Source organism: Ammospiza nelsoni, chromosome W, assembly GCF_027579445.1.
Source record: "Ammospiza nelsoni isolate bAmmNel1 chromosome W, bAmmNel1.pri, whole genome shotgun sequence".
NCBI lineage: Eukaryota > Metazoa > Chordata > Aves > Passeriformes > Passerellidae > Ammospiza > Ammospiza nelsoni.
In genome coordinates this window covers 17,355,557-17,382,747 of record NC_080668.1, presented here as the reverse complement: position 1 = coordinate 17,382,747, position 27,191 = coordinate 17,355,557, and the positions used below count along the sequence as shown (strand labels likewise).

Genomic DNA, 27,191 nt, shown 5'->3' with positions numbered 1-27,191 from the left:
TCATATGTAGTTGACTTGTCATTATTTGGGCAGTAACCTGTCTGGGAAGGACTTCTTATATGTTTTGCATAAAATGCTACAGCCTTAAACTTGGGAGTTTCAAAGTATTGAAGAAATAAATCTGACAACATTTAGGAAATATGTACTAAAGCTAAAAGTAAAGACTAAAAATGGTAACAAAGAGGTTCAAGAGCAGACCTGATAGAGGTATGAGCTCAGGGCTTCAAAAGAGGACAGTGAATTCTAAGCATTTTACCTGTTTTAATTTTCTTATTGCTGCCAAGGTTTGATAGGTGGCTGAGGGAGCAGAGGAGCTTTTTCCCCTGTTTGGGCATTAAAAATAAAACTTTTTTCAAATCTCTGGGTATACATTATTTACAGCATGCTTTATATTTCAACTTCAGTTTTCAGGAGTCTCTTAAACCATCTGAGAGATAATCTGTCCATATATTTGATGACACAAATTTTGATCATTTTTATTAATAGTCTTGTGCTGAAGCAAGGTTACGTGCTGAAAAAAATTTTTTTTTTTATTCAATGCTAGCACTGTTTTGCTGGAGATAACCTATTTAACAATGCTTTTTTCTTAAAGTGTTTATGCGTTGCCAATTAAGCCGATTACAGAAAGGACATGCAACAGATGAGTGGTTTCAACTCAGTTCCTATATACCACTGAAAGGTATTGAGCCAGGATCTTTGCGTGTCCGAGCACGATATTCTATGGAGAAGATCATGCCAGAAGAGGAGTACAGTGAGTTTAAAGAGGTATTAAGTTTTTTCCACATTTTTTCTGTCAAAATCAGTTTCTCTGTTGTTTGAGAGAAATTTCAGTAACACTTTCAGATGTTGCTAAGTTGTATTTGTGGCAACTGTTATTTTAGCACAAATTTCTGAACATTGTTTTGGTTTTCTTTCAGCTCATACTCCAGAAAGAGATGCATGTAGTCTATGCCTTATCACATGTTTGTGGCCAGGATAGAACACTGTTGGCTGGCATTTTATTGAAGATATTTCTTCATGAAAAGCTTGAGTCACTATTGTTACGAACACTAAATGACAGGGAAATAAGCATGGAAGGTACTGTACTAATTACACTAACATTAGCTGAAACTCTGGGGAGGGAATGACTCCCATGTCTTCATTTCTGTCTCCTCTTTTTATTGCATCACATATCAAAATGTCAACACAGCTTATTTTTTCCCCTCTGCTTTTTGTTGCCTCATTTTCCCAACTTTATACTTTATTTGTTTCAGATGAAGCTACTACTTTGTTTCGTGCCACCACTTTAGCAAGTACACTTATGGAGCAATATATGAAAGCCACAGCAACACGTTTTGTTCATCATGCACTGAAAGATAGTATATTAAAGATAATGGAGAGCAAGCAGTCCTGTGAGGTGATAACTTGAACTATGTTTTTTAAATTTTGAGTTGTTGAAACAATCATCTACTGGTTATTTGCTTCAGAGGCATTTATTAATTCTTCAGAAATAATTTCAGTACTGGAACTGAACTGATTATGAGTTTTTTTTCTAAATGTGAGCTTGGACAATGTTCATAGCATCACTTTTAAATAAACTTTTAAACTCAAGTTTCTTTCAATTATGTATTTATTCTTTAGCATTTGTATGTTCTGCTGCAGCATTTACTGAATGGCCTACCTTAAATAACTTGTTTTAAGCTCCAGATATGCTAGAAGTCAATGCCTGAACGAAGTTTAATTTTTAAACTCCCCTTACATTAACTGCTTGTGTTAGACCCTACCTTTATTTCTAAAACAACTCTCCTAACTTCTGTTTCACTTAATTATGGAAAGGGGAGGGCTGTGTCCTCAGAATACTGGATTAAAAGATGAAAATATACATAGTTAGAAAAAGATGGGTACTTGTGGATAGTGTTAAATGTGCTGTTTAAAGCATAGTGCGCTTGAACTTAAAAACTTTGCTTTTTCACATTAGTTTTCTAGCTAGCCCTTGAAACAGATTTGTAAGTTCTGTATAAGATTTGTACAGGAGTAGAATATTTAATTTATTTTGAAATAGTATTCAGTGTGTAATATTATCAAATTATATATATAGTTCTATTCAGGAGACAAAACTTATGTCTTTTTTTCCTTTTGGTTTTAGTTAAATCCTTCGAAGTTAGAAAAAAATGAAGATGTAAACACTAATTTGGCACATCTACTCAGTATACTTTCAGAATTGGTGGAGAAAATATTCATGGCTGCAGAGATACTGCCTCCGTAAGTTTGCACTCTTCTGTTCAAATTTGTACTTGCAAATTTCTGTCTGTTGTTTACATTGCACCATAAAAATGGTGGTTTATTGGTTTATCTTATATTAATTAGTACTAAGACTAAATTCTTTAGGGCTGTGTTGTGGGTTAGGTTTTTCAGGGAATTTCTTCCCATCTGTCATCTGAAAAAGACCCTGGGAGAAGAAGGGGGTGGCACCTAGACGATGAATAGAAGGTGATTGAGTTAACAAAAGAGTGGCTGATGACCCTGGCTGAAGCTGATTCATCAATTGAAGAGCCAAGGAGTAAGCAGTAATACTCAGTCACTCTTGAATAGTTCCATATGGCCTGCAAAAGTCTGGCGGAGAGTGGAGACTAACAGTGGACTATCATGGCCTGAATGAAATAATGCCATGGTTTAGTGCTGCCATACTGGACATGAAGGAACTCCAGTATGAGCTGGAGTTGAAGTGGCTGGTCTGTAAATAACTGTATGCTAGAACAGGTATGTCCCCAAAGGGACTGCAGCCCATGGAGAATCCGTGCTGGAGCAGGGGCAAGGCATGGAGTTCATTGAGATGTAAAACTCTATAGCCTGGTCCAAAAGGACCAGGGGTAGAGATTGTAATGGATACGTGATTAAACTGTTGTAACTCGTTATATGATTTGCATGCTAGAAGTTGTACTATAAAAGGAACCACTTGAACTAGTGGCGGATGAGCTTCCCAAAAAGCAGTGCAAGTGCAGCAGTGACACAATCTGAACTGCTTTTGGTGCCAAATGACTCCACACAATGCACTACTTCTCCTGTTCCAAGTGACCACCTTAACAGAGCCCAGGTTACAGACTAAGTGAACTGAATGGACATTTTATTGACACTTTGGGGGGAGGGGGGGCTATAGACTAAGGGAATGATATCTGTATGCCTACTAAAGGATGGGAAGGAGGGATGGTGGTTAATGAGGATGTACTGGATAGTGTACAACCCAAGTATATTGTGTAAATGGTATGGAAAAAGAGATTGTTATAAATGATCAACCAGAAAGCCAAATTAATAAATGTGAAAGATTTTATTCTCACGACCAAAAGACGGTCTTCAAAAACCACAGTCAAAGAGACAGCATCGAGCCTGGGATTGGCGCTGGGTGAACCTATATCCAACCTCTATCGCATCGGATCCCCCTCTGTTCACGAATGCCGTCTATGCCTGAGGCAGAGGTGCCCCGATTTCTTTTGTAACCCCGCATATGGATGAAGGTTTCTTTCACTATGCAGGGCTGGACAATTGCTGTTTCCTGAGTAGTGGCAGGCTGATCAGGGGAAGTCCTGTATTCAGATGTATGTTTCTTGGCGACTTTGGTTATCTTGATTGATGATATCTATCAAGTGATGATCGTCCTTGGGTGTTCTCTGATGGTTCCAGAGGAAGCCCATCTCCGTGCCAGCCATGTGCTTTTATTAGTAAACGAGGCATTGTTTTCCTGCTGCCACCAGGAGTTTTGTAATTCCAATGTGGTAATCTGTCTCCAGGTTGCTCAGGGTCAGAGGCTCATTGGATGTTAAATTCTTTTTATAATTTTTATTTTATACATTTTCCCCTTAACCATGAATTACTTTACATTATATATGATGGAGATTATTTTCTTCATAGCAGCCTGAATGGTGTTCTCTTTTTGATTTGTGACTAAAACAGTGTTGATAACAAACTCATGTTTTGGCTGAATAGTGCTCGCACAGTGTTGAGGGTTGTATTTTCTCTCCCCATTCTGCCCTATCCCCCAGTAAGTAGGCTGGACATGGGTAAGAAGTTGGGAGGGAAAACAGCTGGGATGGCTGACCCCAACTGACTCAATGGATATTCCATATGATATGGCGTTCTGCTTTGCAATAAAACTGCAGAGAAAGAAAGATGAAGAAGACACATTTTGGAATTACTGCATTTGTCTTCCCAAGTAACCATTATGTATGATGGAGCCCTGCTTTACTGCAGATGGCTTAACACCTGACTGCCAATGGGAAGTAGTGAATGAATTTATTTTGCTTTCCTTGCATGCACAGCTTTTACTTTACCTATTAAACTGTCTTTATGTCAGCTCATGAGTTTTTCTCGCTTTTGCCCTTCTGTACATTTGAAAATGGAACAGAGTTGGGTGGAACTGTTGATCTGCTTGAGGATAGGAAGGCTATGAAGAGGGATCTGGACAGGCTGGATAGATGGGCTGAGGCAAATTGTATGAAGTTCAATAAGGCAAAGTGCCAGGTCCTGCACTTGGGTCGCAACAACCCCAGGCAGTGCAACAGGCTTGGAGTAGCTGGAAAGCTGCCCAATGGAAAAGGACTTGGGAGTGCTTGTTTACAGCCAGCTTAAAATGAGCCAGCATGTGCCCAGGTGGCCAAGAATGCCAATGGCAGCCTGGCTTGTAGCAGAAATAGTGTGGCCAGCAGGACCAGGGAAGTGATTGTTCCTCTGTACTTGATACTGGTGAGGCCACACCTTGAATCCTGGGGTCAGTTTTTGGCCCCTCACTCCAAAAAAAGACATTGAGGTGCAGGAGCATGTCCAGAGAAAGGCAACAGAGCTGAGGAAGATGCTGGAGAATAAGTCCTATGAGGAGTGGCTGAGGGAGCTCAGGTTGTTCAGCCTGGAGAAAAAGAGGCTTCGGAGACCTTATAATTCTCTGTAACTATCTGAAAGGAGGTTGTGGCAAGGTGGGTGTTGGTCTCTTCTCAAAAAGCAAGTGATGAGAGGAAATGGCCTCAAGTTGTGGCAGTTGAGGTTTAGATTGGATATTAGGACAAATTTCTTCCCCAAATGGGTCATAAAGCATTGGAACAGGCTGCCCAGGGAAGTGGTGGAGTCACCATCACTAGAGGTATCTAAAGGCATATAGATGTGTCACTTAAGGATGTGGTTTAATGGTGGACTTGGCAGTATTAGGTTACTGGTTGGACTTGATCTTAGAGCTCTTTTCAAACCTAAATGATTCTGTATGAGAGAAACAACTGCTCAGTTTTTAAAATTTTAAAAGGTTTGCTAAACCTTAACAAAAATTACAACAAAAGGACTAAATAAGGAAAAATTTCAGTGCTGGGAGCATCCCCTATTGAATATTTACCAATATAGCCGGACAGGATGTGCCTAAGCTTGTCTGGCCCTTGCTGTGGAACCAAATAGCAGCAACTGTGGTGTTTCACCCCAGAGACACTTTTGGCTAGCTGGATGTTGCAGCTGGGCGCTTGGAGACAAGTCCAGGCATGCAGGAGCTCTAGTGATGGTGGGATGGAGCCTCCTTGAGAGGGTCCACTCCTCAGGTTTACCTCTGGCGGAGAAGCTTTAAGGTGATGGTGAAGGAAAGGAGTCGGTTCTGAGGGAGGGTTTCGATCCAGAGCTTTATTCTGGCCCACAGGCCTCTGCACCTAGCAACAGCTCCAACAGAACTCCCTGAGCCACGTGGTTGCTGTTCCTTTTAACCCCGGGGAGAGGGGGAGGGAAGGGGTAGGAAGCCCACTAACCAGGTACAGAGGAGGAGGTCTTAAGGGACAAAGGACACCTGGATGGCCCAATGCCCCCCAGGGGTAGAGGGCATCCTTTGAATCTGCCAATCACTTGACACCCTTCTGGAATTCCAGGATTGACAGACAGTGCTCAGCAGGGGTCAGGGAGGGGAAAGGAGAGGTGATTGACGCACCTGGGAGGGAATTTTCCCAGGAGGGACCCGGGTTTCTGAGGTAAACCCTGAAATCACAATGCAACAATCACCCCCATATGGTTGGTAACCACGTGGCTGATTCATCCACAAAATGGTTGCTCCACCTTTTATACCCTTGGTGTTGCAACAGGTAACCCTAGCCCCTCCCAAAGTCTGTCTGTTAACTCTTCATCACTGTCCATTGGTGTAGACTGCTTTCTTGTAACTTGATTAGAGGTCAAGTGTTGCCATGCCGTGCCTTTTAGTAACCAGCCTGCCCCTTTCCCTAAATGCCCCAACTACCAAGACCATCCCGGGATAACAATGCTGGGGGGAACACTTTGCAGTAACATAACTATACATCTATAAAATTTCTCTTGACATATATATAATGTTCACCCCTTAATTGTGAGAGCCAATCATCTCATTACTCATCTATAACATGTGATTTTGTTATTTTCTCCCCTATCCTGCTGTTATAGATGGATAATGAGATGATTTGATCTCGCAATTAAGGGATAACTATTGTGTGAATATTAAGAAAAGCTTTAGTGATGTATAGTTATGTTATTGTAGTTTAGATGTCCTCTGTTCTCCCCACAGTTCCCTTTTCCCCCCTGTATTGTTGCCATCAGACAGCCTGGGTTGTCTAGGACAGGTAGAAAGAAGGCATGCACATGTCCCTTACCTGGGGCAGTTGGGAATGGAAAAGCTTGTTGCTAATGGAGTGCAGCATGGCAACACCTGACCTCCAATCAAGTTACAAGCAAGCAGTCTCCACCAATAAATGGCAAAGAAAAGCTGACTGACAGACTTTGGGAGGGGCCAGGGCTGGCTGATGCAACCCCCCAGAGGTATAAAAGACTGAGCATCCATCTTGAAGACAAATCAGCCACGTGGTATCCACAGGGGCAGTTCCTAGCGCTGCGAATTTTTGGTTATATAGTCCTTTTGTTGTGTTTTTGTCAAGGTTTAATAAACCTTTTTAAATTTTCAAAGTGAGCAGTTGTTTCTCACACTGCTGATGGGAAGTGAGCATGCGACTGGGTGGGGGCTTAGCTGCTGGTCATGGTCAACCCATCACAGAACAGCACAGAAAGTTTTGTGTCAGTGATAGCAAGGTTAGTGTTATGGGTTGATGCTGGCCAAATGTCAGCACACCCATGAATATTGTTTACTAATTTTCCTCTGCTGTAGTTAAGCAGAGGAGGGGGAAAGAAAACTCATGGTGTGAGATAAAGATTAGGAGAAAACTCTTTAAGGGCAAAACAGGCTCAAAATTTTAAAACATATACAGGAAAAATTCTTAACAGAATTAGAAGAGGATAATGAGAACCAAAAATAAACCTTTAGAATACCTTACCCCCCACCCACCCCAGCCCTTCTTTCTTTCCCACTGACAGCACAGGGAGACAAAATATGGGAATTTAAGTTAGTTTGCCACTTCTTAAGGTCTTTTTTCACTTTGCTTAAGGAGAGGAGTCTCTTTTGCTATGCCATGGGGTCTTTCCTGTGGGAAACAGTTTTCTGTGCACTTTTGCGAGGTGGTTTTAATTTTCACAGCTAACAGTCTGCCTGGAACCTGCTTGCAACATGAAGTCCCTCCCATGGCTTGCAGTCTTCCCACAACTGATTTTCATAGGCCATTTAGCTATGGGGTGCAGTTTTTAAGGACAAGCTGTTCTAGACCATAAAAGCAAGGGTCCTCTTTCTTAATCTCTGAAAGCAAGGGTTCTCTTTCTCTCTGTTTAAGCCTCTCACCAGATGACAGCTTTTCAGCATCCACACACTTCAGCACGAGTGCTTTTTTCTCATGGGCCGCAGGTGAATGCTGCATCCCCCCCATGCACTTAATGAATTACAGGGAAACAGTTTGTTCTATTATAGTCCTCATCATGGCTTGCAGAAGAATCTCAGCTCCGATGCTCAGAGCACGTCCTCCTCCCCCTCCTTCTTTTGCACCGATCTTAGTGTCACCATATTTTTCTCCTCACATGTCCTCACTTTTTCCTTTTCTCTGACTCGGGAGAGAATTGGTATCTGTAGGTTCCTTTGTTTTCAAGTTCTATCAATTGAAACAGTTTTTATAGAGCTCTGCAGCGCTGAAAGGTTGATTTTGTCTAAGCTCCACAATCGGGGAATTGCTCGCCGTGCTTCTCTCTATTGGTCACACGGTCTCCGCCGGCACTGGGCAAGCCTCGCTGGCTGCCAGCTCCACTCCATGCAGCGACGTGTATCTAGCCTTCTAGAGCAGAGAAGGTCAGAGTCCAGCTAGCTGAGGTTAAGGCTGACACCTCGCTGCATAACCTGCCAGCACCCCTCGGCGTCGTAAGGCCTCGGGCTGTGCTGGTTGCGGACTGGATCGCTGCTAAACGACAAGAAGGAATGAGCTGGACACTTGCCGGGGGGGCTAAACTTGGTTTATTGGAAAGCCCACGATGTCCCAGCGAATGACCAAGAACAAAGGGTGCTTAGGGGTTATAAAGGGAAGGAGTGGACCCGGGAGGGGTTTACAGAAGACCAATAGGGGGAGAAGAGGGGATGAACTTAATACAAATGACATAGTGGAGAGCCCAATAGGTACCAGGTATGGGAGGGGCCCCGGGACCACAGCCAACCACAACCCCCAAAGAGGAGAAGCTTCTGGAATACTAGGTGGAGTGGGGGGTGATTGACTTGGCCCAGGGAGGAGAAAAAGCATACATATAAGGGAAAAAGGGGAGGAGGAATTATATAACCTAACAGATTGACAATAGAACTGGCAGGGCTGTGGTGGGAAAACTGAGGACGGCAGAACCATTTTACACAAAATGGGGGGGAGCAGATACATAAAATGGGGGAGGAATTAAATGAACTTAATGAACACACTACAACAACTCCACGCCTTTTCTTCATGCGGCACACCGAAAAAAGAAAAGCTGCTGCCGCCGCTTTTGTCTTTCTGTCCGCAGCATGGCTGGTTAAAAGCGGCTAAGTAAATAAAGTCCATTGTGAGCTATTCCGAGAAAGGCGCAGCCGCACGGCGCTGCCCCGGCCCCATGGTTGCTCGCGGCGCTGTAATGGCCCCTCGCAGCATGGCCCGGCGGCCCCCGCTGGAAAGGGACCCTAGCTGGCCCCACCAGGAAGGGGGCCCGGCCTACCCCCCCACCTCTCTGCAGTGAGCTAGAGCACTTCCGCGTTTTTTTCGTTCTTAAATGTCATCAGAGAGGCGTTTCCAGCTTTTCTAATTGGCTTAGCAGTGTGCCAATTCTGAGAGCTAGCCAGCAATTGGTTTTGCTAGGCACGGAGGAAGCTGCTAGCAGCTCCTCACAGAGAATCACTTCCTTGGCTGACTTTTTCCCTCTTCATCAAAAATCAAATAATATAAAACCAGCATACTTAGTATTAAAAGCTTCATCCTGTTAAGTATATGGTGCATCTCAACATTTTCTGAAATACAACAGAGGGCTCCTATTTTTTTAATAGGAGAAGACTATTACATAACTACTTTTAAAAACCTGACCTCTAGTTATGGATGCACAAATTATCATTCATTCAGTTTAAAAGTGGAAAAAAATCAAGGAAAAAAGCCAGCAAACCAAACTTTAAAAAAAAAAAATTGAAATGCTACCTAGGTGTGAAAACTGCCAATCACTTGTTTTTAAAATTTTAAAAGTTTAATAGTAATAAAATGGTTATAAATATAGTAATACAATTGGAGCAATAATAATTTAGACAATTTGAATTAGGACAATATGAGACAACAAGTACAAAGAGTTACGGACGTCCGGGTACCTTTTTCAGGGCAGCACGAGCTCGAAAAAGGACCCCCGTTAACAGAGGATTAACCCTTAAAAGTAATAGCCTGTTGCATAGTCATATACTTCATACATGATGCATAAATTCCATTCAAATACAGGATTCTGTCTGGTCAGTGTCAATTTCTTCCTTTGAATTCTAACAGCACCTTCGAGGCGGGAAGAAGTTAGTTTCTTCTGATAAGAAGGCAATAAATTCTTTTTCTCTGAAAGATTTAGGTGTCCTGTGGCTGCTATCTTGCTGCAAGTCCTTTCTTTTAAAAAAATATCTTACATAGCATCGTTTCTATTCTAACAGTTTTTGTAACCTAAAAGTATATTTAATACACTACTTAAGAGAATTAATACAGCATTACTTTCTAACACAACACATATAATATTAATTTTAATATTTGCTAAAAGCCAATCATGAAATACATGCATTTTTCACACTAGGGAAATAGGAAAAAAGTATTATAAAACATATAATGCATACATGATTTATCAGAATTTTACCTTCAAAAATAGAGTAGTGCATTAGTCAAGGACTTTCTTTGCCATTTGTAAATGGACTTTTATAGCAGATTTCTAATTAAGTTACAGCTTATGTCTGAATTGGAGGAGATTGGACTAGATGCTTTCTGACCAGCTTTTTTTACTCATTAAAATTTGTAAATTAAATTATTCATCCGTTATTAATTTTACAGGACATTGAGATATATTTATGGATGCTTGCAGAAGTCTGTTCAAAACAAGTGGCCAGCTAATACGACAATGAGAACAAGAGTTGTTAGGTAAGTTACTTGTCATTTTATGCTGAAAATAATTTTTTTGTCTTATTACTGTCATGCTTCAGTGTGCTTATCAATTTTTTTCTTTTAGCAACAACAGTTTTTAGTATTTATATAGATTGCAAGAATAATTAAAATTATTGTGATACTGGGGCATGATATCTCAAGGATCTGCTAGATTCTTAGTCATGTTGGAGAATTTCTAACTGTCTAGTATAGAGGTCAGTATAGCTATACTTAATAGCTTTGACTTTTGATTTACTTGTATTTTGTTAATTTATTTAATCTAAGATCTTGGGAAAGAGAAGTTTTCTCAAAGTAATAGTTAACCTTTTATATCCTCTAATGATTATGTTCCTGTCATGCCATCTGGGAAGACTGTGCCTTATCCAGTGACTCTTATGTAGTGGGTGTTAATTACTGGAAAAATCTTACACATGCTAAGTGTCCTTTAAAGTGCAGACATAACATGTTAAGGAAACTAATACCTTCTCAGAAAGGTGATTGGACTGTCATTAGATTTCATTGAGGTACTTTCTGCACTGGAATATATAGTTTTCTGCTTCAATGAAGGCTTCCTGTGCTGATCACTTGGAATCAGCATTCATTTTGGAAAATGCATACTTTTATGCTGTCCCAGTTTTATTTCACTGCTCCAGCCCAATCATGTTAAAACATTCCAGTCTCTTTAAAATGTTGCAAGCTACTGAACCTGACTCCTTTGAACTGGCACTGAGTACAAAAACTCCAGTCTGCATTCATAAATCAATTGAATAAATTGTTCTTTCTTGCACACTACCAGTTGCTAGTGCAGGTAAAAAAAAAACACCTTTTGACAAAAATGAGGTCTTGACACTTGCTCTAAACGTTACTGGAGATTTAAAGGTTTCAAAGCCACATCTTTTCTACATTTACATTACCGTTTTTTTTTTTTTTTTTGGCAAGCCTAGCTTTCTAATAGACCCAATATCTGGAACTGATCTGGTTTACTGAGGTTAATCTCCCATTGAACAGTGTCTTCCAGATGATTTGTCATTGGCTCTTGTTTATCACTGTGGCTGGAGACAGAAATGAAGATATGGGAACCCTTCCTTCCCCAGAGTTTCAGTTAATGTTAGTGTACTTAGTACAGTACCTTCCATGCTTATTTTCCTGTCATTTAGTGTTCCTAACAATAGTGACTCAAGATTTTAATGAAGAAAAATCTTCAGTAAAGTGCCTACCAACAGTGTTCTGCCGGAGTTTTGCCTTCAAATTGAGGCTGCTCTCATCAAAAGTGTTTGGGCTAGTCTATTGCAAGCATATAGAACTTAGAAGCAAATACCATGTCTCTTCCTGTTTCTTCCCATCTCCAGAGAGCACCATGTGGCTTTCCTTAAGTGATACAGCTTACACTGAGAATTTTTCTGGGATCTCTGCTGGGTACTATAAATATTGGGTCCCTTTCTCTTTTCATAAGTGGATACTTGTGACTTGTCTCTAGAGTAGAGTTTTGTGGGGATTTTTGCAGCCTCCAGTGAAGAATGTTATCTTTTACTGCACTGGTTTTGGTCCAGGAATAATTACATATTCAAAGACAGGTGGATAGTTTTTAAGTGCCTGGGTAGCTTGTCTTCTGTAAAATTCAGAAAGTACTGCCATTTCTGTTTCTTTGTAAAAGACCATACATAGGTATTGACTTATTCCTAATTTAGTCAGCTTGACTAGTGTAAGAAGCAGCAAATTTTCTGTCTGCAAGGTCCATCTTGGGTTCATACCTCAATTGTCCTTAGACCATTTGTTGTTGTTTGAAGCTGGCCCAATGCCAGGTACCCACAAGAGTCACTCGTTCACCCTCCCCTTCCACAGCTGGGCAGAGGAGAGAAAAAAAAATGAAAAAAGGGTTCATGAATTGCAGCGATGACTGGCCGGAGACCCTGTGACCTGGCTAGCTGAGAAGGTGGCCAACAGTCCCACTGCAGCAGGGGGTGTCAGCCCCGGTGGCAAGGCCCCAGGGCTGGCAGCTTCAAGCACCCCTCGGCAGTAATAGCCTTGGGCTGTGCCTGCAGGACGAGGTCTCGGGGTAGAGCTGCTGAATAGGGCGGAGCAGAAAAGAGCCGGACACTCTCTGGGGTCAAACGAGTTTAATGTCCCGGGGGGCGACCAGCAGGGAGTGACCGCGCGAGAAAAAAAAGTTGGGCATGAGATTATAAAGGGAGGTGGTAACTGGAGGTGGGATTTACAAAAAACCAATCAGGGGAAGTCAGGGGACGTGCTTAACATAATAGACTGTAAGGGAGAACTAATCGATACATTATAAAGGAGGGGCCCCGGGACCTCAGCCAATCACTACTCCCACTGAGAGGAACATTCTGGAAGACTGGGAGTGGTGGGGAGTGATTGACTGTGCCCAGGGAGGAGGGAAAATAATACATATTAGGAGATACAGGGTGGGGAAATTACATGACATGGGGGCAACCATAGCAACTAAGTAATAGACAGAAACTAGGGTGGGGAAAACTGGGAGGACAGAACCATCGTAACAAAGGGGGGGAAGAAACAGAACATACCAACACACCACAACATCTCCCCGTTTTTTGTTAAATAAAATTGAAAAGAACGGAAAAATCTGTACTAAAAGGTTCAAAAGGCTGGATTCCGGGGCTGATCAGTCCAGGCGTCTTCTTCTTCGAAACACAGCTCCTGGTGGTATAAGGGAGGCGCAGCGAGCTCTTCTTCATCTGCGGTTTCCTCTGCCTCCGAAGGATAGGTGTCTCCCTCTGCAGATTCTCCCGCTACCACCTGGTTGACACTTGGAGCTGTGATCTTATTAACAAGTCTTTGGACCAGCCCACGGACCAGCGAAAAGCAAATCAAAAGTAAAAATAAAACTAAAACAACTTTCATAACCGATTCTAGAACAGAACTGGCCCAACTGCCCAAGCCCCAGCCCTTAAAAATGTCCCTCAGCCAATCTGATGTTTCTTGCTCCATCCGATGGACTTGGTCTTTCATCTTCAGGATGGTGTGTCTGACGTTCTCAGCTCTTGATGACAAATTCATGCAGCAGAGGCCCTCAAACTCCTCACATTGATGATGATGGAGCAGCAATAGGAAATCTATTGCTGCCCTGTTCTGGAGTGTCGCCTTCCTTGTTATTTCCTCGTCTGTGAGGAGGTCGTATATAGCAGCCGAAGTCAAATTGGCTTGCTTAACCACCCAACACTCTAGGCGGCCCAATTCACCTAGAGACTTCGCCACTGATACCCACGGCAACAGAATGGTAAAAGCGACGGTTTTGGAATGGGACCAATGTGTAATTTCATCATCACAGTCTTCTGGGAGATCTTTAAGATCTCTTTTGGACCTGGCCAATTCTGCTGTGATGTTAGTCTTCTTCCAATTCACAATTTGAGTCATGTTGGGGGTAAACAGCGTCAGCTTGCCTAATGTGCACGGCCCTCCGATCAGACCAGAGGGGATGCCTGCCCACGCTCGGTCGCCACAAATTAAGAATGCTCCCCTGGGAAGGGCGTATGGGGTGCGGCCCGTGGTGGTGGGGCCGCTGATCTTTAAAATGGCCTTGCACCACTGGTAGGCTTGATATTCAGCTTTATTCTGTTGCACCACCTCACTGCCCTTCTCAATAGAGGAAAAGGTATACTCAAATTGAAAACAAATAGAGGAATTGGCGGAACCGAGCAGGTGGAGTTCAGTGGGCTCGGAGGGCAAAGGATCCAGCTTTACCACTCCGTCTCTCCAAGCGTTGCTGGAATCAAAACTAGGAAGGATAGTAAGACTCCGTGCCAAAATCGGGGAAAGGGCTGACTGAAAAGCGGAGGGGAATTCACCTGGAGAGAAAGGGATCCCCACAAGGCACGACGACATCGGGTCCTCTGCTGATGCTGCGTCGAGGCAGATATGATCTTGCCCTAACGCCTGAGCCAAGGTACGCCAGACATTCACCTTTGGCTGAGGGACGATCCACGCTGCCCAGGGTGGAAGGAGGAGGCAGAAAATCAGGAGATGTAAAGGAGCGCTTGGGCGCTGCCACAGTTGAGGGCTGAGCTGGGCCATTCTGGCGTGGTGTGGGCCAGGCAAAGGGAGACAAACTGAAAAAACAAAACAAGCATGGTTATAACTTAAATATTTTCTTAAAGAGATGGTTCTGTCTCAAAAAGTAAATTAAGTTCGGGGGAAGAATCTGAGACAGGGGAGGAAGGTCGGGAATCAAGAACGACTCGAAAAGGGGCGCGAATCAATGGTGGAGAGGAAAGGGACCCGGTCGGAGGGAACCTGTGGAGAAAATAAAGGTGAGAGAAAGTGGGAGGTTTCCTCCTCCGCCGCCAACATGCCTCCTGCACCTGTGGCACAGTCTCGGATGTTTTTGCCTGCTTGGGGAGGAAGGGCTTGACCCATTTTGATGGTATCCATTTCGGCCCTGAGGGAGTGGACACGCAAGCGTATCCCCTCCCCCAGGTAACCAGGTCATATGGCCCTTCCATCCGCCAGGTCTCCGGATCCCTTATCAGAACCGGAGGCCTGGCCTTCGGCTGCAGCTGTTGGTGACTGCCGAAGTGCCGGACAACTGGAGGATTCAGGTTGTCAAAAGAACAGTTTAGGAAGTTTAAGGTGTACAAAGCTCTCGACAACCGGACGTGGGGGGTCTCCACCTTCACTGCCGCACGTTGTTTCTCCAAGATCCTTTTCAGGCTCTGGTGGGCCCTCTCCACCATGGCTTGGCCTGTCGGGGAATAGGGGATGCCGGTCTTATGCTCTATTCCCCATTGTTGCAGGAAGCTCCGCAGCTCCTTGGAGGTATACGCTGGGCCGTTGTCAGTTTTTAAAGCCCTAGGGATGCCCAGGACAGCGAATGCCAGAAGCAAGTGCTTCTGGACATCCGCCGCCCTCTCACCTGTGTGGGCAGAGGCAAAGATAGCTCCTGAGAAGGTATCGATGGAGACATGGACGTAACACAACCTCCCAAAGGATGGGATGTGTGTCACATCCATCTGCCACACTTCACAGCTCGCCAAGCCCCTGGGGTTTGCCCCAGCTGCGATGGTAGGCATTTGATGGGCTTGGCATTGGGGACATGTGGCCACAATCGCCTTGGCCTGATCCTGCGTGAGATGGAATTGCCTGACCAGGCCTGGTGCATTTTGGTGAAAGAGCTGATGGCTGATCTTAGCCTGGCCAAACACATCTGGGAGCGGGCCCACCGTGACAGCAGCCGCAGCCAAAGAATCAGCCCGACGGTTGCCCTCAGCGATGAACCCTGGCAGATCAGTGTGTGATCTTACATGCATTATAAAAAACGGATGCTCTCGGTGGGAGACTAATTCTACGAGTTTTGAGAGCAAATTAAACAATTTTTGGTTAGAGACCTCCTGCAGAACTGCTGATTCCGCTCTAGATACTACACCAGCCACATATGCGGAATCTGTGACCAAATTGAAGGGACCAGGAAACCTCTCAAATGCTCGGACGACTGCGTCTAATTCAGCTACTTGTGGAGAGGCCTCCACAATGGCAACATCAGCCTTCCACCGCTGAGTCTGAGGATCCCTCCAAGTCATTACAGACTTGTGGGACGCCCCGGACGCGTCGGTAAATATTGTCAGAGCATCTAGAGGCTTCTTACTCTGAATTCCCTTGATTGATAATTTAAACTCCGAATTAAAAAGTTTATGGGCCGGCCGATCGACCGCAACGCGGCCAGTGTAGCTGTCTAATGCGAATTGAAGCATTTCATTGGTTTCCAGCAGTTCATTAAAGGTCTTTAATTTGAGTTGGCCCGAAACCAATTGAATTGGAAGGTGAATGCATGCAAAATCACAGCCTGCCAGCTCCCTGATCCGAGATCTTGCCTTTCGGATCAGTTCGGCCATCAGCTCTTGTGGCCTTGTCATCCTTTTGGACCTGTGGTGGCTGAGGAACACCCACTCTATGATTAAGAGGGGGTCGCCCAGACCCTGGTCCTTTAAACTCTTGTCCCACTGATGGATCAAGCCGTGAAGATGTGGCAGCTTCCCCAGAATAATGAATTTAAATGGCAGGCCCGGATGGTAGCGGTGGGCCTGCCTGGCCGAAATGATTTTCTGAACCTTCTCCAGGGCTACCTGAGCCTCTGGGGTGAGTTCCCTAGGAGAACTCAGCTCCTCTCCCCCTTTCAATAAATTGAAAAGGGGGGCTAGGTCTTCTGTTGGTATACCTAACCAGGGTCTCACCCAATTTAAAGACCCACACAGTTGGTGAACATCCGCTAGGGTCTGGACTTTCGTCCGGATGGCCAATTTCTGCGGAACAATGGTCCGCTTGGTGATTTCAAGGCCCAGGTACCTCCAAGGTGGCATCCTTTGAATTTTTTCTGCTTGGAGCTCGAACCCTGCAGCAACCAACGCACTGGTTGTCAGGTCAAGCGCATGGGCAAGTAGATCATCTGTTGGGGCACAGATGAGGATGTCATCCATATAGTGATGTAACAGGACGACATCCCCGAGGGCTGTACGGACAGGAGACAGCAGCGAAGCAACATACCACTGGCAGATCACAGGACTATTCTTTAATCCTTGCGGAAGAACTCTCCAGTGATAGCGCTTGGCCGGGGACTCACGGTTGATGGAGGGAACCGTGAACGCAAAACGCGGGGCATCATCAGGATGCAGAGGAATTTGGAAAAAACAATCTTTTATGTTGATTATAGCCAAATTCCAATTTTGGGGGAGCATTGTAGGGGATGGCATCCCTGGTTGGAGGGGACCCATGTCAATTATTTGTTCATTAATTTGGCGGAGATCGGTCAGGAGCCGCCACTTGTCTTTATTAGGTTTTTTGATAACAAACACTGGGGAGTTCCAAGGTGACATGGTCTCCACCAGGTTGCCTTTGAGCAGCTGCTCCTGAACGAGCTCATTGAGCGCCTTCAATTTTTGTTTATTAAGTGGCCACTGCACTACCTGTACTGGCTCATCTGATCGCCAGTCCAGCTTCCAGGTAGGGCGCTCCTCAGTGGCCACTGCCCGAAAAACCTGGGGAGCCTTTGGGAGGTCAATTCTGGCTCCCCATTGGGCTAGCAGGTCCCTTCCCCACAGGGGCTCGGTGTAATCTAAAACAAATGGGCGTACAGAAGCCAATTGCCCATCTGGCCCCGTAATTTGTACAATGCTCTTTGACTGCTTCGCCAATTTTAGACCCCCTACACCTTGTATGTGTCCGGCTGCGTTTTGCAAATCCCAATGTGACGGCCAATCCCTAGAGGGAATGATCGTCACATCTGCCCCTGTGTCCAGTAACCCCCGCACGATTTTACGGTCTGAGCCCAGGGACAGTTGACATGTCAGCCTGGGCTTTTCTCTTCCCACAACTTGGGCCCAAGCAACCGTTGGAGGTGAGGACCCCTTAGATGACTGGGAATCCTGTACCTCCTCCGGCACTGGAATGGCTTGGGCGATGATTTGGCCCTTGGGGAGAGAAAGCGGGGGCTGGACGCAGTACAGCCCTAATGCAAATCTGTCCCGGTCAGTTGTTACTAACCCCGGGACTATGTGAAGATTGAATGGTGTGTGTTTGGTGTCCCCAACAATGATCCACCTGCTACGTCCAAGTCTCCTCCAGCTGCCGGGATGTTGAATGTCGGCAGTCACCAGGTGGAAATCAGTGTCCGGGAGATGTATTTCGCGGGTCAGCTGCAGCCTAAAGGGAGAAAACGAAGAGGTGGTGGTTAAAGCAGGTTGAGGCTGAAGCCAACAGGTACAGTAAGTCAAGTCCGGTAAGGAAAAGTCAAGTCCAGTAGAGGCATGTGGCGGGCTTCTCCCTGTTCCCTCCTCCCTGCCTGGTGCAACCTTGCCCGCCTTATTTGTATCATGGCGCAGGGAGGGGCTGCGCTCGCTTTCTAGTTTTTTTGTTGTTTTACTTCCTGCTTCCCAGCAGGACACTCCTTCCTTTTAAATGTTAAAAATTCTTGCCGCAGTGGGCAGTCAGGCATCCAGTGCCCCGTTTTTCCACATAGATGACACGGGTGGGTCTCTGGATGTCTCCTTGCAGCTCCTGGGGTAGACGTTCCAGCTGCTGCCGCGCTGTAATCCTCCTCATCGGCGCTGGAGGTCGACGCGAACGCCACTGAGTTCCTCTTGTTCTTCAGCTTGGAGTCAGGCGCTCCTGGCAGTGGGACTTCTCGTGCCACGACCTCCATCATTTGCTCGATGGTAGGTCGTGGACTACGGGGGAGGGTTCGGATGGCTCTCCGGCATTCAGAGTTTGCGTTCTTGAACGCCATCCGCCGCAACAGGTTTTCTCTTTCTCCCTCCTCGGAAGCTTGAGTCTCCACGTATCTGTAAAGTCTTTCTAAAAAACGTAAATAGGACTCGTGTGGCCCCTGCTGGGGCTCTTCCTCGTCTTGCTGAGAGAAGACCGCTGGGAGCTTGAAAAAGGCCCTCTCTGCAGCCCGACAGGACTCGGTGATCTGCGTCGGGAAGAGCACCCGCGCCTGAATCGCCCCACTGGCCCATGCCCCTGTACCCACCAGATGATTCGTGGATATCAGTTGGCCATCTGCGTCATGTGCAGTCGCTTGGTTCTCCCAGAGAGCTGGGAGAACTTCCGCGACTTCCCTCCCCCACTCTACCGCCCAGGCCCTAAACTCCATAGGTCCTAAAAGGCTGGAAAAGAGAGCTCTCAGGTCAGCAGGGATCAGATCTCCCGGTGCAAGGGCCGAACAGAGAAGTCCCCGGAAATACTCCGATTCCCGGGAGTACTCTCTCTGGGCCTTGCACAGATCTTTGATCCGATCTTGTGCAATTGGCACCCACTGAGCCTGGGAGCTCCCCTCCCCGCTCAGGCGGTAGGTAACCGGGGCAGCTTCAAAAACAGGGGCTCGCCCTGGCTTCCAGTTACCCACACCCCCCCCCCCGGAACACAAAGCGTGGGAACCGGAAGGGAAGGCGTGGGAACCGGAAAGGAGGGAGGCAGAGGCGGGGCCTGGCATCTGGGAGGGGCCAGCTGATGGGCATGGTGGAACTGGAGGTGGCAGCTGGGTTTTCTCCGCCTCCAAAGTGGAGTCCGGAGGCGGGGCGGAGACAGGAGGCAGGGTGAAGGAGGAGCTATTGAGGGGTGGAGCGCAGGGAGGAACAGAGGGTGGAGGCAGGGGAGGAAAGGGTGGATCTTGGGATAGGAAAGGATTTGACTGAGGGGTGAAGGGATTATGGGAAGGAGAAGAAAAATCGGCGGGAAAATGCACGTGGCCGCCCCCATCTTGGGCTCCATAGGAGCCATCTTGTGGAGGCGGTGGGACATTAACCGGGGGGACATTAAACAGAACACTCTTGGGAACGTCAACCGGGTACTGGGGAGGTTGGGAAAAGGGGTAGGAAAACCTGCTCCGAGGAGTCTGGCCAGGATCTCCTCGGAGTCCTCCTTTTGGAGGGCCAGGTCGGACCGATCGAGAGGGGGCAGAGGGAAGATGGAGCCTCTGCTGTGGGTTGGCCTTGAGGACCCCCCTCAAGGGCTCCGACCGAGGGACACGGGGTGAGGTAGACGGGGTAGGGACAACAGAACCGGGGGAACTGGGATTCAACCGCGACACTGATGAATTTTTTCGCAGTTCCCTCTGCTGAGACAACAATTGCAAAACTTTACCCGCCCAGTAAGCGGCCGGGTAAAGCTTTGCCTCCCCAGAGCTGACCTCTTGATCTAATTTTGCTAAAACAGCTTTCCAATAGAGAGGGTCTCTAATTTGCTCTGGGGTAGTGTTGGGGAACTGAGAAAAAATCCACTTTACTAAACTCTTTAAAGCAACCTTCGGGGGATCTAAACCTCCCCCAAGCAACAAACTTCTAACCTGGTGAAAGGCTCTTTTTAGAGGGGAGCTCTGACGCGCACCCATCGCGTAAATTAAAAGAAAACGACAGAGAAAGTAAAGAAAAGAGCACTCCTCTGATGACACTGACTGCCTAAACCGAAGTAAAAAAAACAACTAAAACAAGAACTGCCCGTCCGCCCGCTCCCACGCTGCCGCTTGCCTAGAAGACTGGTCCCAGAGCAGGCATGAGCCCCCAACAGCAAGACAGCAGGAAAGTGAAGGAAAAGAGGGGTTGGGAGCTGTCCCCAAAGCAGGGCTCAGGTCCCGGGAAGATTAAAAAGGTGGGAGGGAAGACCCCCAAGGCAGGGGCTTACCAATCAGACGAACGGCGAAAAGAAGATCCGGTAGAGGCAGAACTCCGCCCTCGGAGCTCTCCTTGGGTGAGAGGAGTTGTAGCTCCGGGTCCACCGGGAGCGCTGCTCCTATAATGGAGCCTGCTGCGACCGGTGGTAGATTAGTGTCCAGAGGTCCGATGACCTCGTCCACGGGGTCCGAGCAAGGGCCACGCGGTGGGCGCCAATCTGCAGCGATGACTGGCCGGAGACCCTGTGACCTGGCTAGCTGAGAAGGTGGCCAACAGTCCCACTGCAGCAGGGGGTGTCAGCCCCGGTGGCAAGGCCCCAGGGCTGGCAGCTTCAAGCACCCCTCGGCAGTAATAGCCTTGGGCTGTGCCTGCAGGACGAGGTCTCGGGGTAGAGCTGCTGAATAGGGCGGAGCAGAAAAGAGCCGGACACTCTCTGGGGTCAAACGAGTTTAATGTCCCGGGGGGCGACCAGCAGGGAGTGACCGCGCGAGAAAAAAAAGTTGGGCATGAGATTATAAAGGGAGGTGGTAACTGGAGGTGGGATTTACAAAAAACCAATCAGGGGAAGTCAGGGGACGTGCTTAACATAATAGACTGTAAGGGAGAACTAATCGATACATTATAAAGGAGGGGCCCCGGGACCTCAGCCAATCACTACTCCCACTGAGAGGAACATTCTGGAAGACTGGGAGTGGTGGGGAGTGATTGACTGTGCCCAGGGAGGAGGGAAAATAATACATATTAGGAGATACAGGGTGGGGAAATTACATGACATGGGGGCAACCATAGCAACTAAGTAATAGACAGAAACTAGGGTGGGGAAAACTGGGAGGACAGAACCATCGTAACAAAGGGGGGGAAGAAACAGAACATACCAACACACCACAACAATGAATGAGATAAGGACTGGGAGAAAACATTGCAAGGGCAGAACAGGCTCAACTTAAGGTTGCAAAGTGAATTTATTACTAACAAAATCAGAGGAGGATAATGAGAAGTAAAATAAACCCTTAAAACAAGTTTTCCTCCCCAGACCCTCCCTCCTTTCCACCATCAGCACAGGGAGACAGGGCATGCAGGTTTTGGGCAGTTCACCACCGAGATTTTCTTCTGCTGCTCTGGGAGAGGAGTCCTTCCCCTGTGAGGCCATGGGGTCCCTCCTATGGGAGACAGTTCTCTGTGAACTTCTCTGGCATGGGTCCACTCTCACAACCAGCAGTCCTACTGCACCTGCTGCAATATGAATTCCCCCCACGGGCAAACAGTCCTCCCAGAACTGCTGCAACATGGGTCTCTCTTTGCCCAGGGTGCAGTCCTCCAAGGACAGGCTGCTCCAGCCTGGAAGCAAGGGCCCCCTCTCTCCACTGGGTCTTCCACTGGAGCACAGCCTCCTCCAGGCATTCACCTGCTCTGGCATGGGTGCCTCCCCCACGGGCTGCGGGTAGATCTCTGCATCCCCCGTGGATCCCCATGCGCTGCAGGGGGACAACCTGCTTTACCATGGTCTTCACCACGGCCTGCAGAGGAATCTCGGCTCCAGCACCTGGAGCACCTCCTACCCCTCTTTTGTCACTGACCTTGGCGTTGCCATGTTGTTTTCCTTCACCTGTTCTTACCTCCTCCTCTTCTCTGACTTGAAGAAAAACTGTGTGTACTTTGTTTTGATTTTCTTCCTAAATATGTCATCCCAGAGGCATTACCAACCTCTCTAATTGTCCCAGTTTTGTCCAGCAGCATGTCCATCTTTAGAGCCATCAGGGACTGGCTCTACTGGACATGGTGGAAGCTTCCAGCAGCTTCTCACAGGACCCATCTCTCTGTGGCCCCCCCACTACCAAAAACCAGGCTGTGCAAAACCAATACACCATCTATAGGAGAAATTGATGTTCATGCCATGACTTCAAAATTATTTACTTCCTCATAGCTTTAAATTCATCTCATAGAAAATATTTTTGTTTCACACTGGGCCAGGAGTGTTTTGTCAACCCATAATACATGGTTCTTGGACAAACAGGAGACTTCTATAACAGTATATATTGGAATTCAAGTGTGTTGGACACATGAAAGGTTTGTTAGCCTCACTACTACGTGTCACTTTCAATTAATAATGAACAATGCCATCACTGTATACTTATAAGCAAGGTAATGCAAGGTCGACTTCCACTCTTTTGTAAGAGGTCAAACTTTGGTATTGCTGTAGTGAAAAGCAGTTGGCTGGTAGTGTCCATGCACTCTGAACAAAATGAGAGGTGAGTTAGATTGCTTTAGTTGGTCCATATGTTGTTTCATTTTGTAGGAGTCTTCCAGAATTATGATTAACCTGAAATGGATATTTTATTTTTTAATTTAATTTTATTTTATTTTATGTTATTTTAATTTTGCTTTAACTGTCAACAGAAAGTTAGATTTTTCTCATGCTAAACTGAAGGACAATTGTGGTTTGGCACTGGCCAGACACCAGGCACCCATGAAAGCTGCTCACTCACCCTCCCCTGCAACTGGACAGAGGAGGGAAAATATTGTGAGGGGTTCATGAGTTGAGACAAGGACCATGAGAAAACACTCATCAATTACCATCAAGGGCAAAACAGGCTCAACTTAGAGATATAAAGTGAATTTATTACTAACAAAATCAGAGCAGGATAATGAGAAGTAAAATAAGCCCTTCAAAACATCTTTCCTTTCCCTCCAACCCCTCCTTCCTTCCCACTGACTGCACAGGGAGGCAGGGAGTGGAGTTTTGGGCAGTTTATCACCTGTGCTTTCTCTCACTGCTCAGGGAGAGGAGTCATTCCCCTGCTGTGCCGTGGGGTCCCTTCCACAGTAGACAGTTCTCCCCGAACTTCTCCAACGTAGCTCCATCTCAACAGTAACAGTCCTCCCAAAACTAATGCAACATGAGTACATCCCACGGACAGCAGTATGCCTCAAACTGCTGCAGTGTGAGTCACTCTTCGACAGGATGCAGTCCTTCAACGACAGGCTGCTCCAGCCTGGGAGTAGGGCCCCTCTCTCCACGGATCTCCCACTGCATCACAGCCTCCTCGAGGCATTCACCCGCTCCGGTGTGGGCTCCTCCGCCATGGGCTACAGGTGGATCTTTGCATCCCCCAGGGATCCCCATGGGCTGCAGGGGGACAGCCTGCTTCACCGTGGTCCTCACCACAGCCTGCAGAGGAATTTTGGCTCCAGTTCCTGGAGCACCTCCTCCCCCTCCTTCTTCAATGACCTTGGTGTCTGCAGAGTTGTTCTTCTCACATGTTCTCACCTCCTCCTCTTCTCAGCTAGAATTAAAACAGCACCACAAAGTTTGTTTAGATTTCTTCTTAAATATGTCATCACAGTGGCATTACCACCACCTCTGATTGGCCCAGCCTTGGCCAGCAGCATGTCTATCTTTGGAGCCATCAGGGACTGGCTCTGCCTGACATGGTAGAAGCTTCAAGCAGCTTCTCACAGAAGCCACCTCTGTGGTGCCCCTGCTACCAAGAACCAGACTGTGCAAAACCAACACAACAATTTAGGTTTCTGTTTAATAAGTTCCTAGTTCTGCGGTCAAACTGAGTATTTTTCCCTAGCTTTCTAGATTGTCTGGATAGCAGCAGTTACTTCTGTGAAGAAAGTAGCTGATCTAGTATTATTCTTCTCGGATACTGTCATACTATTATTAGGAGATGGATTGGTTCAAGCTGAACTAAGGCCATGTTGCTGCCAAAAGAGAGGTTCCATTGTTACTGTGCACTCTTGCTCTCCTTATGTTGGCTTGGGGAAATGAGTGGCTGTAGGATGAATTACTTGTGGTAGTAGACAGTGTAACACTTGTAGGAGGCAGGAGATGAAGTACTCCTCCTTTTTAAAGGCAATGTGGTCTTAGACTGCAGATTTCAGTATGGCTTTACAGTTAAGCTTTTCCCAGGTACTTTCAGAAGTTCAACTTTATTGAGAAATCAATATGTCTGGTTTTATTTTGTTTTTTGTCATAGTTGAAATCATAACAAGACATTTTTAATTAATAAACATGGAGCACAGGCTGGTTATCATGTCACAAAGATTTCCACACTGACTTAAATGCCTAAAGACTACATAATTTTACAATAATTTTATCATAGATTTAATATTGAGCAAAATACAAATTCTCTTTTTTTCCCATTTCAGTGGCTTTGTTTTTCTTCGACTGATTTGTCCTGCTATCCTGAACCCAAGGATGTTTAATATCATCTCAGGTGACTATGCTTCAGACTGAATTCATACTTTATATAATAATAGGCATAAACTTGCTTTAGTGCCTAATTTAGCAAAATATTAAGTAATTAGAACACTGCGAAATCATGTTAATCATATCAATTAATTTACTTACTCCCTAAGGCAGCCAGCATAGAGCTCTCACGCTTAAAGATTAGACAATGTTTATTCCCAATGTCTTGTTGTAAAGTAAAACAAAAACAAAAAACAACAAAAACAAAGAGAAGGTGAATGTTAAAGTGTTTCATAAAGAAAACTGTTTTGGGTTAACCCTGTTTGGCAGATAAAGCATCACAGTCACTTGCTCACTTTCTTCTTCACCCTCAGTAGAATGGGAGAAGAGGAAAGAAAAAATAAAAAGAGGAAAATTTGGGGGTCAAGATAAAACAAACAAAAATATTTAAATGTTTAATAAGTAAAGGATAAATTTAATAGAACTAAACAAGTGATGCAAAGGCAATCATACTACCTCCCATGTGTAGACTGATGCCCAGCCAATTCCTGAATAAAAGATGGCTGACACCCATAAAACCTCCCTCTTTTCCCTTGTATTGCTGAGCATGGCTTTAAATGCCTGCCCTGTTCTGTCTAATCCCAGCCTATTGTTCACCCTCAGTCTATTCATTGCGGGGGAGCAGAGTGAAAAACAGAGGCAGTCCTGATGCTGTATAAACATCATTTGGCAAAAGCTATAATATTAATCTGCTATCAGTACTATTTGGGTCAAAAATCTGAAACTGCTCCATATGAGCTGCCCTTGAAGAAAATCAACTCTGTCCTAGCCAGGCCCATTACAAAAGCATGATCCTGGGTTTTGATGCTCTTTTTGTAGAGTGCATCTCTATCAGTAGATAAAGCAGTGACAGGGACTATTCCCGTTTGCTAGAACAGGATTGCAAAATTGCAGTACTGATCTGCAGTACAGTTCTGGCTGATAACAGATAGCATTCTCCTAAATGGTTCTTAGATGTGCTTTGGATGTTGACATGCATCAGGGATCATATCTAAAAGTTGGCATGGGGCTTTGTTGTGAATGATGTGGGCATAGATTATTCCACTGCAGTTGGCTTAAGTACCTAGAATTGTTTCTGAGCATTTTAACTTATGGATGTAGTTGAGGTCTTAGAGATGCAACAGCTAGTATGTATGTTACTGTTGTACCAGACATAAGGCTGTGTTGATGGAATTCCATGTTTTAAGTTTTGCTGTATTCCTTTGTGGTGGGTAGACCTTTACTGGATGCCAGGCACCCACCAAAGCCTCTCTATAACTCCCCCTTATTAGCTGGACAGGGGAGAGAAAATATAACTGAAAGGCTGATGAGTTGAGACCAGGATAGGGAGATCATTCAGCAATTACTGTCATGGTCAAAACAGACTCAGCTTAGGGAAATTGAATTAATATATTACCAATCAAATCAGAGTAGGGTAATGAGAAATAAAACCAAATCTTAAAACACCTTCCCTCTACCCCTTCCTTCTTCCCAGGCTCAACTTCACTCCTGTGCTGGTTTTGGCTGGGGTAGAGTTTGTTTTCTTCCCAGTGGCTGATATGGGGCTGTGTTTTGAATTTGTATTGAACACAGTGTTGATAATACAGAGATATTTTTGCTGTTGCTGAGCAGTGCTTACACACAGCCAAAGCCTTTTCTGCTTTTCATACTGCCACACTGGTGAGGAAGTTGGGGGTGCATGGGAGGTTGGGAGGAGACATACTTGGGACAGGTGACCCAAACTGACCAAAGGGATATTTTAGACCATATGACATCATGCTCAGTATATAAAGCTGAGGGAAGAAGGAAGAAGGGAGGGGATGTTTGGAGTGATGGCATTTGTGTTTCCAAGTAACCGTTGCACATGATGGAGCCCTGCTCTCTGGAGATGGCTGAGCACCTGCCTGCCCATGGGAAGGGATGAATGAATTCCTTGTTTTGCTTTGCTTGTATGCATGGCTTTGGCTTTCCCTATTAAACGGTCTTTATTTCAACTCACAAGTTTTCAAACTTTTTAACCTTCTGATTTTCTCCACAATCCCACTGGTGGGGCCAGTGAGCGAGGATGTGTGGGGCTTGGCTGCTGGCTGGGGTGAAACCACAACAACTCCCTATTTTCTCTTCCCCCTGCTTCCCAGTGGCACAGGGGAATGGAGGTTGTGGTCAGTCCATCACATTTTCTCTGCCATTCCTCAGGAGGACTCCTCACACTCTTCCCCTGTTCCAGCATAGAAACCTTCCCATGGGAGGTTATTATCTCCTATTAACTTTAGCCAGGTACCCCTCAATAGCTCGTTTTGCTAAAACCAAAAGACCCAAAGCAGT

At 45.8% G+C, this 27,191-nt stretch overlaps 1 protein-coding gene across 1 annotated transcript in view; it reads left to right on the top strand.

Moving 5' to 3' along the window:
- The window catches only part of LOC132086121 (ras GTPase-activating protein 1-like), a 126,155-nt gene that overhangs the window by 75,722 nt on the left and 23,242 nt on the right, over positions 1-27,191 (top strand). Inside the window, exons 16-21 of the mRNA XM_059491580.1 lie at positions 593-765; positions 918-1,077; positions 1,254-1,396; positions 2,126-2,241; positions 10,407-10,493; positions 24,788-24,855. Coding sequence (XP_059347563.1) covers positions 593-765; positions 918-1,077; positions 1,254-1,396; positions 2,126-2,241; positions 10,407-10,493; positions 24,788-24,855 — 747 coding nt within the window. The remainder of the gene's footprint in view (positions 1-592; positions 766-917; positions 1,078-1,253; positions 1,397-2,125; positions 2,242-10,406; positions 10,494-24,787; positions 24,856-27,191) is intronic.